At 43.1% G+C, this 11727-nt stretch overlaps 1 protein-coding gene across 1 annotated transcript in view; it reads left to right on the top strand.

The window, feature by feature from the left end:
- LOC308308896 (inhibin alpha chain-like) overlaps positions 1–9985 on the top strand; it is a gene marked incomplete at both ends in the record, with an annotated part of 71605 nt that extends 61620 nt beyond the window's left edge. The window contains one exon of the mRNA XM_080754352.1: positions 9035–9985. Coding sequence (XP_080610478.1) covers positions 9035–9985 — 951 coding nt within the window. The remainder of the gene's footprint in view (positions 1–9034) is intronic.
- Positions 9986–11727: the final 1742 nt, after the last annotated feature.

Consider the following 11727-nt stretch of genomic DNA (forward strand, 5'->3'; position numbering starts at 1 on the left):
ATATCCACCCCTATTTATTATAAGTAAAAGTATCAATACTGCAATGTAGAAACACTGTGTTAGGGCATGGTAAATGTATTGTAGTCAAATTACAAAAAGAATATTATTGAACTTGTGTTAATGTATGTTTTGGGTTTTGGGTTTGTCGCTCTGACATCATGCTCTGATGTCACTGTGATGTCAGGGGAACCACTAACAGAATGGGTTTGCCACTCTGACATCACGCTCTGGCTTCACTGTGATGTCACACTAACAGAATCCCTTTTATGGCCATATATGGAGTTCCATGATGTCATCGATAATAAGCCCATATCTAACAGGACTTCATATGGGAATGCCCATATATGGAGGCCAACAGAATCCCTATACCTGTATGGCCAAGACAGGTGGCCAAGACAGCCCATATCTGTGTGGCTGGTTCTACAGACAGGGATCTCCATGTATGGGCATAAAAGGGTATGATGTCAGATGTCATAGACATCATAGGACTTTCTATCTATCTAGGTCGTCCTCAGACGAGCCCTCCATCGTTGTTTCCAGTCATCTCGGTTCTCCATACATCTGGCCAGCTCATTGGTGTTCTGTGTCCCTACGTCTTCCTTGAGTATGTCCACGTATGTTTTTGTGGGACGTCCTCGCGACCGGTGCCCATGTGTTGGCTCCCACAGTACCAATTTGCTGGCTGGAAGCTCCTGGTGTCTTTGGCAGTGTCCTGCTAGTCTCATTCTTCTGGTGGCAATTTTCTCGCTTACCTTTGGTATTCCCTCATACAGGCTCCTGTTGGTAACATGTGCACTCCTGTTGATGTTGAGTACTGCACGCAACATTCTAGTGTAGCACCCGTCTAGAGACTTCTGCAGGGTTGGCTTCAGGGTCCAGCATTCACTGCCATAGAGGAGAACAGACTCCACCGTTGCAAAGAAGAAGCTAAGTTTGATTTGGCGGGGGAGGTTAGAGTTCCATACACTGTTCATGCCGTTCAGGGCCCTCCACGCGAGTGCCTTCCTTACTTTAAGGTCTTTCTCAGTTGAGTCGACCCATGCGCCCAGGTACTTGAAGTCCTTGACTTCCTTCAACACAGCTCCTTCTGTTGTTGTCAGAGGTGAGTGATCAGGTAGGTTATAGGTGATAACCTCAGTTTTCTTAGCATTTAGCCTGAGACCAACTTTGGCACACTCTATCTCCACCCTGTTCAGGAGTTCTTGTGCTTGTTCCATGCTGTCGGAGAGCAGGCTGATGTCGTCCGCATAGTCCAGGTCTGTCAGAACTACTGCGGGATGCCGCCTTGACCTCCTTGGTGTTAGCGTGAAGCCAAGCTCTTGTTCTCGTCCCCCTATGGCTTTCCTGAGCGCGTAATCTAGAACTATGATGAAGAGGTAGGGGGCTAGGGTGTCTCCTTGCATTACACCAGCTCGGATGTCAAACACCTCACTGCTGCCATCCGGGGTCACCACTTTGGCCCTTGTTTTTGCGTACATGGTCTTGATAGCCCGGAGAATGTTGGGAGGGACATTCACATAACGAATAACTGAGTAAGCATATTTGGGCTATCACAGCATATCTCCATATACAGTACATGGATCTCCATATATGGGTACCAGGGGTCTCCATATATGGGTAACCGGTCCGATATACATCACTGGCCAGATGGCCAAGAATTGACCAAGAAAGATGACCTTTCCCTTTAGGGGGCGAGGTCGCATGTCACCCTGAGGCGTCTTACTAGTAATAATAATTAAAATCTACAAAGTAGCTAAGTTTTCAAATAATTGTAGCGGAGTAAAAAGTACAATATTTGCCTCTGATATGGAGTGGAGTAAAAGTAAAAGTATTGAAATTTGGAAATACTCCAGGCTAAAGGCTAAGAAATACCTCAAAATTGCTGTGCTTGAGTAAATGTACTTAGTTACTTTCCACCACTGATATTCAGATGGTGTGCTCAATCATTGATGTTACACTCACAATTACAGGCCACAGCACACAGTACAGCTACAACCGTCTGACCCAATGAACTGAGGAAGAAACTGGAACAATTCACTGTCACTTCAAACAGTAAATATTAGGCATCTGCCTTCTCTCAGCTCTCTGAATAATAAGTTCAGGGTTCTCAGGTTCTCAGAGTGCCAGTACATTCATGTCAGACATTCACCTTTTGGAAAACACGAAAGAAAAATAAATTATTCTTTGCAGGTGTTTTTACTGGTACTGTTGAATACACCATGAAATGAACCAAATGGTTGTTATGCCACATATGTTGGGAGTGTCCCCTGGAACAGCAATAGCTCATTAAGCCGGCTGTGTACCTTTTGGACACCATTATTTAAAATAAAAAAATGTGTTTTAATTTCGTCACATGCGCACACATTTACAGGGTCAACATTCTACATCAACACTTACGGCTCATGTATTCAGTCCATTTCTCCCATTTTTCAAGAAACAACTCTTCCTGTATCCTCTAGTCTATGTGTAAATCTCTCCATTACATAGATTTCCTCCACAATGCACAGCCACTGCTCACAAGTTGAGGAGTCACTTCTAGGCTATACCACAATGTCGTCATTGCTTTTTCGCTGGCTGCTAGCAGCACCTTGACCAGATACATGTCGTCTCCATGTGTGTTTTCCTGCGTCCATTATAACATTTTAAAGAACATTTTAAAGGTTTTCAAAAACAAAACATGTATATATTTTTAAATACACATTTTCCAAATGTATAGAGAAGCTCACAACGCGATGCCATGCTACACATAGTGAGCTTGTGTGCATTGGCAATTTTTGCCATATTCATGGTATGACAAAGTAATTAAGTGGTTAACAAGCAGGTGTAAAGTAACTAAGTACATGTATTTAAGTACTTAAGTACAATTTTGAGGTATCTTTTTACTTTATTACGATTTTCAGTACTTTCACTTTTACTCCCCTATCTCAGAGGCAAATATTGTACTTTTACTCCACTGCAATTATTTGAACACTTTAGTTACTAGTTACTTGTAGATTTTTATTATTATTACAAAACATACACCTCAGCCCTATATACATTTCGGCAATTTGAAAATAGCCGATCTATAAGCTCACAATGCATCGCATTGCGACGCATTATGAGTTTGTAGATCTGCTATTTTCAAATGATTTCTAAAGGACCCCAATGTAAACAAGCCATAGTGCTTTCTTGGGTTTAAATCCTAATGTCAGACGTTGTATCTGAACTGTACTGTCTTGGACTTTTCCTATTTAAACTGCTAATAAAGTATTATTCGATCAATCAAATCAATCAATCAAAGCTTACATCTGAAAACTTGTGAAATGGGACATTCTGCATAATGAGTACTTTCTACTTTTGGTACTTCAGAGTATTTCTACTATTGATACTTTTACTTAAGTAAAAAACGTGAATACTTTCTACCACTGTTAATAAGGTCCACTGCCCCTCACTAACAGATCTCTGCGGTCGTAAGGCCCTCTCCTCAGCAAAACTGATTAATAACATGTATAACCGGGACGTGCTGGCCATTGGGAAAAGCGTGACAACTCTCGAACGGCCGGTTCATTCCCGGGCGGTCCAGGCCGGCCATTAGGAAAAAATTAAAAATAAAATGTCGGCCTTCGTTCCATGTTGGGGGCTGGGCGGCCAACAAAGTAAATAAACGTTGTCAGGCAGAAACCTCGTATCTCCAAGTTTCAAATTTGTACATTTTTTTGCAAAGCAAAGCTCTGCTTCATCATACAAGGCCGTCGCACAAAAGTAGTGAAAACAGCAGATCTACAAGCACACAACGCCTTGCGGTCGGCTTTTTTCACTAGTTTAAATCATTTTTAAAATGATAAATACAAAACAAACGGTTTTGGACATACAAGGTTTCCACCCGACAACGACGAAATATAACTCATGTAATTGGCCCACTGGCTTGTCACTTGTCATGATCTGAAATCTTTGAGTAGCAGCAGCACTATAGAGAGATCTCTCTCTATAGCGCGCAATGAGGGCCTCTCCAACTCTTTTTCCCGGGCTGAATCAGGGGCCCAGCATGTCCCTGATGTATAACGTGTAATAACATGTACCGCAATGTAGATGTGCATACTGCTACCCTATGGGATAGGTTATACTCAATTTATTAAACAACTGCAACAATTTGTTTATTTATTCAAGTGCATAGTGGAATTTATATACTACAGTGTATAAATTCTGTTTGTATCTCTAACAATTAATCGATATTTATTTATCTACCTACACTGTAGCTACTGTACCAACCCCTACAGTCTATTCTTGTGTAGCGATACATTGTATATTGCATATGTGTATGACTGAATAATTTAAGTTAATGTTTCTTAACTGTTGGTTAAGTGTCCTGCACAACAATCACCGAGACACATTCGCATATCTGGAAATAAAAAACGATTCCGATTCCAAAGTCATTGGATTTATGTTCCTCATTCTCACTCTGGTTTTGATAAAGGGATGTGGGCGGGCCGCATGTAATCCAACATGGGCCAAACAATTCTAGTAAACTGGTGCAATAATCCTTCCAAATTCCTCACAGATGGTTATGCTTTGAAAGGCAAGAATTTCCTAAACGGTCATCTGTTGTGGGAACATAACCGGACCTACATTCATATTCACATACACAGGGGCGTCACAAGGGGGGGTATAGTGGGACTGAGTTACCAGGGCCCAAGGTGGAGGGGCCTTAATTATTTTATAGCTATTTAGCGATTGAAAAATAGCAGATATAAAAGCTCACAGCGCGGCATCGAGTGCCGCGCTGCGAGCCTGTAGATCTGCTATTTTTGAAAAGTCGTGAAATTGTGTGCAAATCTTTGAATATATGTATTTTTAAGCCAACATTTTGCTTCTGGGGGGTCCCTGAAACTAAATATTTTGAGATGGGGGTCCGTAGCCAAATATCCATGAAAAGGTTTGAGCACCACTGACATAGAAACATAGGTTCTTTCAAAAAACCTTAGAAGGATTTGAAATATTCAAAGATTATCACGATTTTTCAAAAATAGCAGATCTACAAGCTCGCAGCGCTGTGAGCTTGTATATCTGCTATTTTTCAATTGTTAAAGCACAGGGGCACCACAGTGAATCCTTGTACCCAGGGCCCAGAATTTGGTGCGACACCCCTGCACATACACATACACGGTACACACACACACACACACACACACACACACACACACACACACACACACCTTATAGCTGACCAGACCAGACATTGTCAGGTGGGTGGCCAAATTTCATCCGATCAAGAGAGACCCATTTATCAGCTTTAATTTGATTGTGTTTCAGTTACAATTTGGTTTGCTCAACATTCCATTGTGTCATCACTTCCAATTTCATGTGCTTATCCTGTATCCTGTGTGAGTTCTCTCTCCTGATTGGATGATATTGGTATCCCGGCCTGAAAAAATAACAACCACTATCAGAATATAGAGCTATTGAACACTTTTACAAAGGAAAATCACTTATCCTAGCTTTAAGTCCTCTTTATGCTGCCTTTAGACCTTTTTCTTATACCCACTCCTGTATCTTTGTTTCATCCTTACTACTGTGTTAATGACAACTGCATTTCTGTGCATCTGTCCATCTATCATGCCTGCCTGAGAAAATTGAAATACATTCCTTTACATTTTCTGGTTGAACTGTCATAGGATATTTGTTCATTTGTCCTGTAGGCCTATTTTAATACTTGATTTAAATGAAAGTGAGCAGAGAAGAGACAGTGAACAAACCTACACTGGGCCTTGGACCCCCTCTAGTGGACAACATAAGTCTGGGCAAGACCTACAGATCCTCCTCCACTTATGGTGTTAGTGTTGGTATTTGTATTGTGATGTGTTTCTCTAAGTTCTATCGCAGGTTGGATGATTCGTGTCAGGGTGCAAATTATTCACATTTTTCGAGTAGGTTACTAGCCTGAATTTTCATTTAGTTTCACTCATGATTTAGGTGCTGGAGCCAGGCTAGTAGGCTACATGACAAGTTTGAAATACTGAATTTATCCAATCCAACATACAGTATCAAACCCTAGTTTAATAAACCAAAATGTATTTATTTATTTATTAACATTAATATTGTATGTTGTAAATGTGCCAGATATAGCCAGCTGTTCATGACGATTGCTTACTAAAATAAAAAATGTTAAGTTATGGGCGGAAAATAGTCTTATTAGACTTTCCAGACATTATACCAAACCGCCCAGAGGCACATACAGTAGGTGACTCAGTGACTTTCCGCAAATATCCCACCCATTACATTACAGTTTATTAGCCACAATGCAGACTGCATGTCTGCTATGGCAGCATCACTTTCAGTACCAGGAAGAACACCTAAGTGCTAGATTTAGTTTCACCCCATCGAGGAGAGGTTTCATTGAATCTTGATGAATGAGTAGTGTATGATATCCCAAAGTAATAGTAATATTTAAGGGAGCAATAGGAACATTTGTATACATTTGTATAGCCTATTTTGCAGTGAATCCCAGCACCGTGGCCTTCATGGCTTGTGATTAGAGGTCTGTGTGAACCCTGACACCCCAGTCTCCGGGCAGACGGTCTGCCCGGAGACTGGGGTGTCAGGGTTCAATCTCTGGCCAAGTCATACCTAAGACCAGGGCTTCACATTAAAGCTTGTCCCATTGCCCGGGACAAGTAATAAATCCTTCCGGACAAGCTCATTAAAATGTACTTGTCCGACAAGTGGCACTTGGTTTCACTTTTTCTGTGACGCTCCTAGCAGCTTTGTGCTGTACGCAGACTATGGACCGACGATACAAGGGGGAGGGAGCAAGGGGGGTTAGTCCTTTTTATTCTATTTCAATGTCTGACTCCTATGCATTCATTTAAGAAAGAAATTACTGTGAAATGTCTCATTTGTATCCGGACAAGTGACTTTTGTGCCTGGACAAGTGAATGGGAAATGTACTTGTTCAAAGGACAAGTGCCTCAAAAGGTTAATGTCAAGCCCTGCCTAAGACTAAAAATGCCTCCCTGTTTGGCACGCAACTCTTCACAGCTTCAAGGTTTGTTCTGGGTAGTCCCTGCGAGAGCGACGGATTAGTGTCAAGTCCAGGGGTTGTACTTGTACATCTTGCTACAGAAACAGAAGAAAGGCTTCTGACCTACCAGCCACATGCCTCTGGCCAAGGCTACTTACTTGTGGAGCCTAATGGTTAAAGGCTCCACAATTTTAACTACTTAAGCCCTATACTTACAGAAGTGAAAATAGCCAATCTACAATCTCACAACACATTGCATTGCAACACAAACACCTGCTATTTTCACTACCATCATTTCCCTTGAATTGTCTGTCCTTGGCCGGCATATCAACCATCAGATGGATAAGCAAAGATTCATTCTGGATGATGATAATATGATATAATAACAACGCCTCCACAGAGGAGCCTCTTGTTAGTTATAGAGCAGGAGAGAGAGGAGTTTAGCCAATTGGCCAGGAGGAGGAGATGGGCAGTGATTTGGCCACCACTGCTGACCCGCCATCGGGAGGGTGTAGCGGTTCAGGGTCGAAACACCTGAGGATCGATGGTTCCCGCCTGAAGAAATTGACTCTTCCTGGCCAAGGCTACATTCACCAAACGTGAATGAAGGAGAGCGAGCGCACACACGCACGCACACTCGCACGCACGCACGCACGCACGCACGCACGCACGCACGCACGCACGCACGCACGCACGCACGCACGCACGCACACACACACACACAGCATTGTGTTATTAATCAAGGCCTGGTGTTTTTTTCCTTCATGTTGCACAGTACTATCAGTCACATTTGTTAGACTGTTACATTCTAAGTTTTATCTCTCTGGAATGAAGCTTCACTTTTCCCACAAGGCGTTCTATCCAGCTGTTCTCTTCACATGGCAGCTTGGTTCAAAACAAACTTCCACAGCAGGTGTCAAGGTTTCCTTTGACCGTTGAAATAACAGAAAAACTTAAGCCTTTAACATTCAACTTTGAAAAACGCTCTGCTATGAAAATGAATTGCCAGTGGGAAATACATCTACAAAGTAGAATCCTGGTTATAAATCTAACTCTGAGAGTGTTTTAATAAATGAACACTTAATTGTGTAGACAGAGAGGAAAGGAGATGGAATCGCCGATCTGCAAGCTCACAGCTCGTCGCATAGCGTCGCATTTTAGGTCAGCTTGTTGTATATCTGCTATTTTCACTACTTTTGTGTGACACTCTTGTATTGTATGGATTGATAGCATTTGAAGCCGGTGGAAGTAGGGCATTCATTTCTGAAAAGGCGTTGTGGGTCATGTCATGAATAAAAGGCAGTATACAATAATTTTGGCATGTTTGACTTGCAGATGAAACTGAGTTTTGAACTCAACAATAAATATTTGCTGCAGAACAACTGAATGTTTGCCAGAAGCTCATCAAAATAAAATTAATATTTAGTTTGACTGTGCCTTGTAAAACTGTACACAATTACACTGGAGAGGTTACCGAAAGGTTTGTGGAAAAACTTTCCTATTTGAAAAGGCAGAAGAAAGAGTTTCTACAGGGCTTAATTAACCACTTCACTGAGTGAAACAGCTCAAGGTCAGCATGTGCAAGACTCCTTTACTGGCAACACAATAACGACCCAGTCTGTAGTGGCGCTCCACTCCTTCATGCCCAAACACACAGATAACAGCAGAAGTTACCCAAACAATCACGTCACAGAGTTAGGGAGGGACAGCTGGAGACCTGCAGGTTATTCAAGCAGAATAATCAAAAATGAAAGCATTGAGGAGTGACTTTGTGAGAGAGAAAACAACTGCGATACGTCTGTGAGAGACAGTTTGATTTTTATGGACTTTTATGGACATCACTACTTTGCCGATTCATGCTGTATTCAAAACTATTTGCTGCAGACTGAGGCATTTGGACCCCCAAGCTTTCCTTGTCTTTGTTTTTTGGACTTTTTGACGAGAGCAAGTCATTTTCTAACAATGTTGAAGAGGCTTCAGCACCTGCCCTGGGTTGCGCTTCTCCTAAGTTCCGTGTGGACAACCATCTCCACACAGTCCTGCACAGGAGGTGACGAGCCACCTCGTGACGTGGTGTTGGCCTGGTTCAAGGACCGGGTGCTGCAGGGCTTGGGCCTGCAGCGGCCCCCTGTGCCCGGCGTGCAGGGACCTGATGGGGACACGGTGAGGTCAGATGCCAGGCAACGGCACACAAGGGCATCCAGGGTGCACAGGGTGGACCAGCACCATCACCGACACCACCAGCCCTTGCAAGAATTCACAGAATATATCGTCTTCCCCACCTCCTCCAGCTGTTTCACATATTACTTTGAGCCGTCCCTGAACAGCCAGGAGTCCTTGGTCACCTCGGCCCATTTCTGGTTCTATGCGGGGGAAGGAGCCACGTCCAACTCCTTTGCCCCTCTGTTCATTCTCACTGCAGAGCAGCGGCTGCTTCAGGCGGCCACGGTCCCTTCCAGGGCGACCTCGGACGGCTGGGTCACCTACCACCTGGAGCGGGACCTCCAAGCCTCCATCTCAGAAGGACCATTTGTGCTGCAGGTGCGCTGCACGGCCTGCAAGTGCCACGCCAACGAGTCGGACAAGCTGCCCTTCGTTCACCTTCACGCCGGCCCGCGACCCGACCGCTCGCCGCGCCGCATGGCCGGCCCCATCCCCTGGTCGCCCTCTGCCATGGACTTGCTACAGCGCCCCACGCAGGACAGACTGCAGCACAGCGACTGTAACCGGGAGGACATCGAGATCAACTTTGAGGAGCTGGGCTGGGACAACTGGATTGTCCATCCCAAGGTGCTGACGTTCCAGTACTGTGTGGGGAACTGCTCGGCGTGGGACCGCGCCGCCTCCATGCTGGGGATCAAGCAGTGCTGCGCGCCGGTCCCTGGGACCATGAAGGACCTGAGGATCACCACCACATCGGATGGAGGGTACTCCTTCAAATACGAGACCCTGCCCAACATCATAGCGGAAGAGTGCACCTGTATCTAGGTTTTGTGAGCATGCATTGCTGAATGCTTAAAATAGATACATTGATTTTATATAATTTACTTTAAGGTCGAGTTGTCAAAGAGCAGTGGCTGGATTAGCCATAAGGCCGGGGGCCAGGGGCCCTTGGCTCTCAGGGGCCCTTCTGGGCGGTGTGGTCATCGACAATTTTTTTTTAATAATGAAATGTATAAGTTAATCAAATATCAAATGTGTGGGCCCCTCCTCTGTTGTTTACAGGTGCTTTCTTGACCCAAGAAGATCATCATAGCTTAAAATCTGAGCTGGGTTGTGCGAGTCGGGTCGGGAGGGGGGTTATGGTGGGGGTCGGGTAGGGGGCCCCTAAAAAATGTATCGTCCCAGGGCCCTTGCGGGGGTTAATCTCTAAATTCAAGTAGGCTACTGTAGGCTGCTTAAATACAATTTTGAGGTAGGCTATTTTTACTTTACTGGAGTATTTCAATTTTTCTGTACTTTTACTTCTACTCCACTACATCTGTGGCAAATATTGTAGGCTACTTTTTACTCTACTACAATTATTTTTAAATGTACTGTAGTTAGGCCTACTTTGTTGTTCTTCATTATTACAAACATACCTACATTTCCGTAACCGCCCTAGACCTATTTAAACTTTTGCAATTTGAAAATAGGCTATACAAGCTTGTGAGCTTGTAGATCTGTTATTTATAAAATGTTTTTATACATTTTTAAACTTAACTTGCGAAATGGGACATTCTGCATAATAAGTAGCCTACTTTTGGTACTTTAAGTATATTTAGATGCCAATACATTTGTACTTTTACTCAAATAAATTTTGATTACAACTTTTACAGTAACAGACTCAGTGTTTTTCTACATTGCATATTTGCAGTATTGATACTTTTACTTATTTGAGTACTTTTTCCACCTGAGAAAGAGAACATGACCCAATTGAGAGTAACCTCTCAAGATGGCGCCACCTGTCCACTGAAATGTGGGGTTGGGCACCCCCAGGGGTCCTTGTCAGGGTTCCAGGGAGATCCACAGCTAAATAATTGATAGTTAATCTTCACCATTATTACACAATTTAATTCAATGAAGAAACACAAATACCGGTAGCTATTTTGAGCAGTTTCACTGTTTTATCACTAGGCTGTACAAACAAGAGCCTAAAGAATTCTGGACCAATTGACATGCATACCATATCAGACCAAATCATGTACAACCATAAAATGTTCTTAGATTACGGTCCAGTTGTTAATACATTTTACAGTGGTCTGCGGCCCACTGCGTAATAAAATTGGGGGTCCTCAAATTGTCACTTTAGAAATGTGCAGATACCCTCTATACACTTAAACGTTATGGTGGTTTTTATACTGTTGAGTGACAAAACAATGTTTCACATTAAGCAGGGGCGTAGCCAGGAATTAAATTTTGGTAGGCGAAATGCCAGCCCCCCCCCCCCCCCCCCGTCTAACGTTATAATTAAAACACTATTCCAGTATATTCAGTGTAAGGGCTAGTTATTTTCAAAAAGCACAGTATGGAGCATTACAAACAAGGCGAACATTGCTCCCAAATAGTGACATAGGCCTATTTCAACTTGTGATTACAACACTAGCTAAATTGGTTCAAAGTAAACATAATGTGTCCCTTAAAATACATGGCTCACAACAACATGCGGCGGGGCTTGAGCTTGAAAATATCGATAATTTTGAGAGTGAACTACTCCTTTAATGAAATACATTTTATTTTTTATTTAAGGC

This window comes from Nannobrachium achirus, assembly GCF_963921795.1.
Source record: "Nannobrachium achirus genome assembly, chromosome: 23".
In the NCBI taxonomy this organism is placed as follows: domain Eukaryota; kingdom Metazoa; phylum Chordata; class Actinopteri; order Myctophiformes; family Myctophidae; genus Nannobrachium; species Nannobrachium achirus.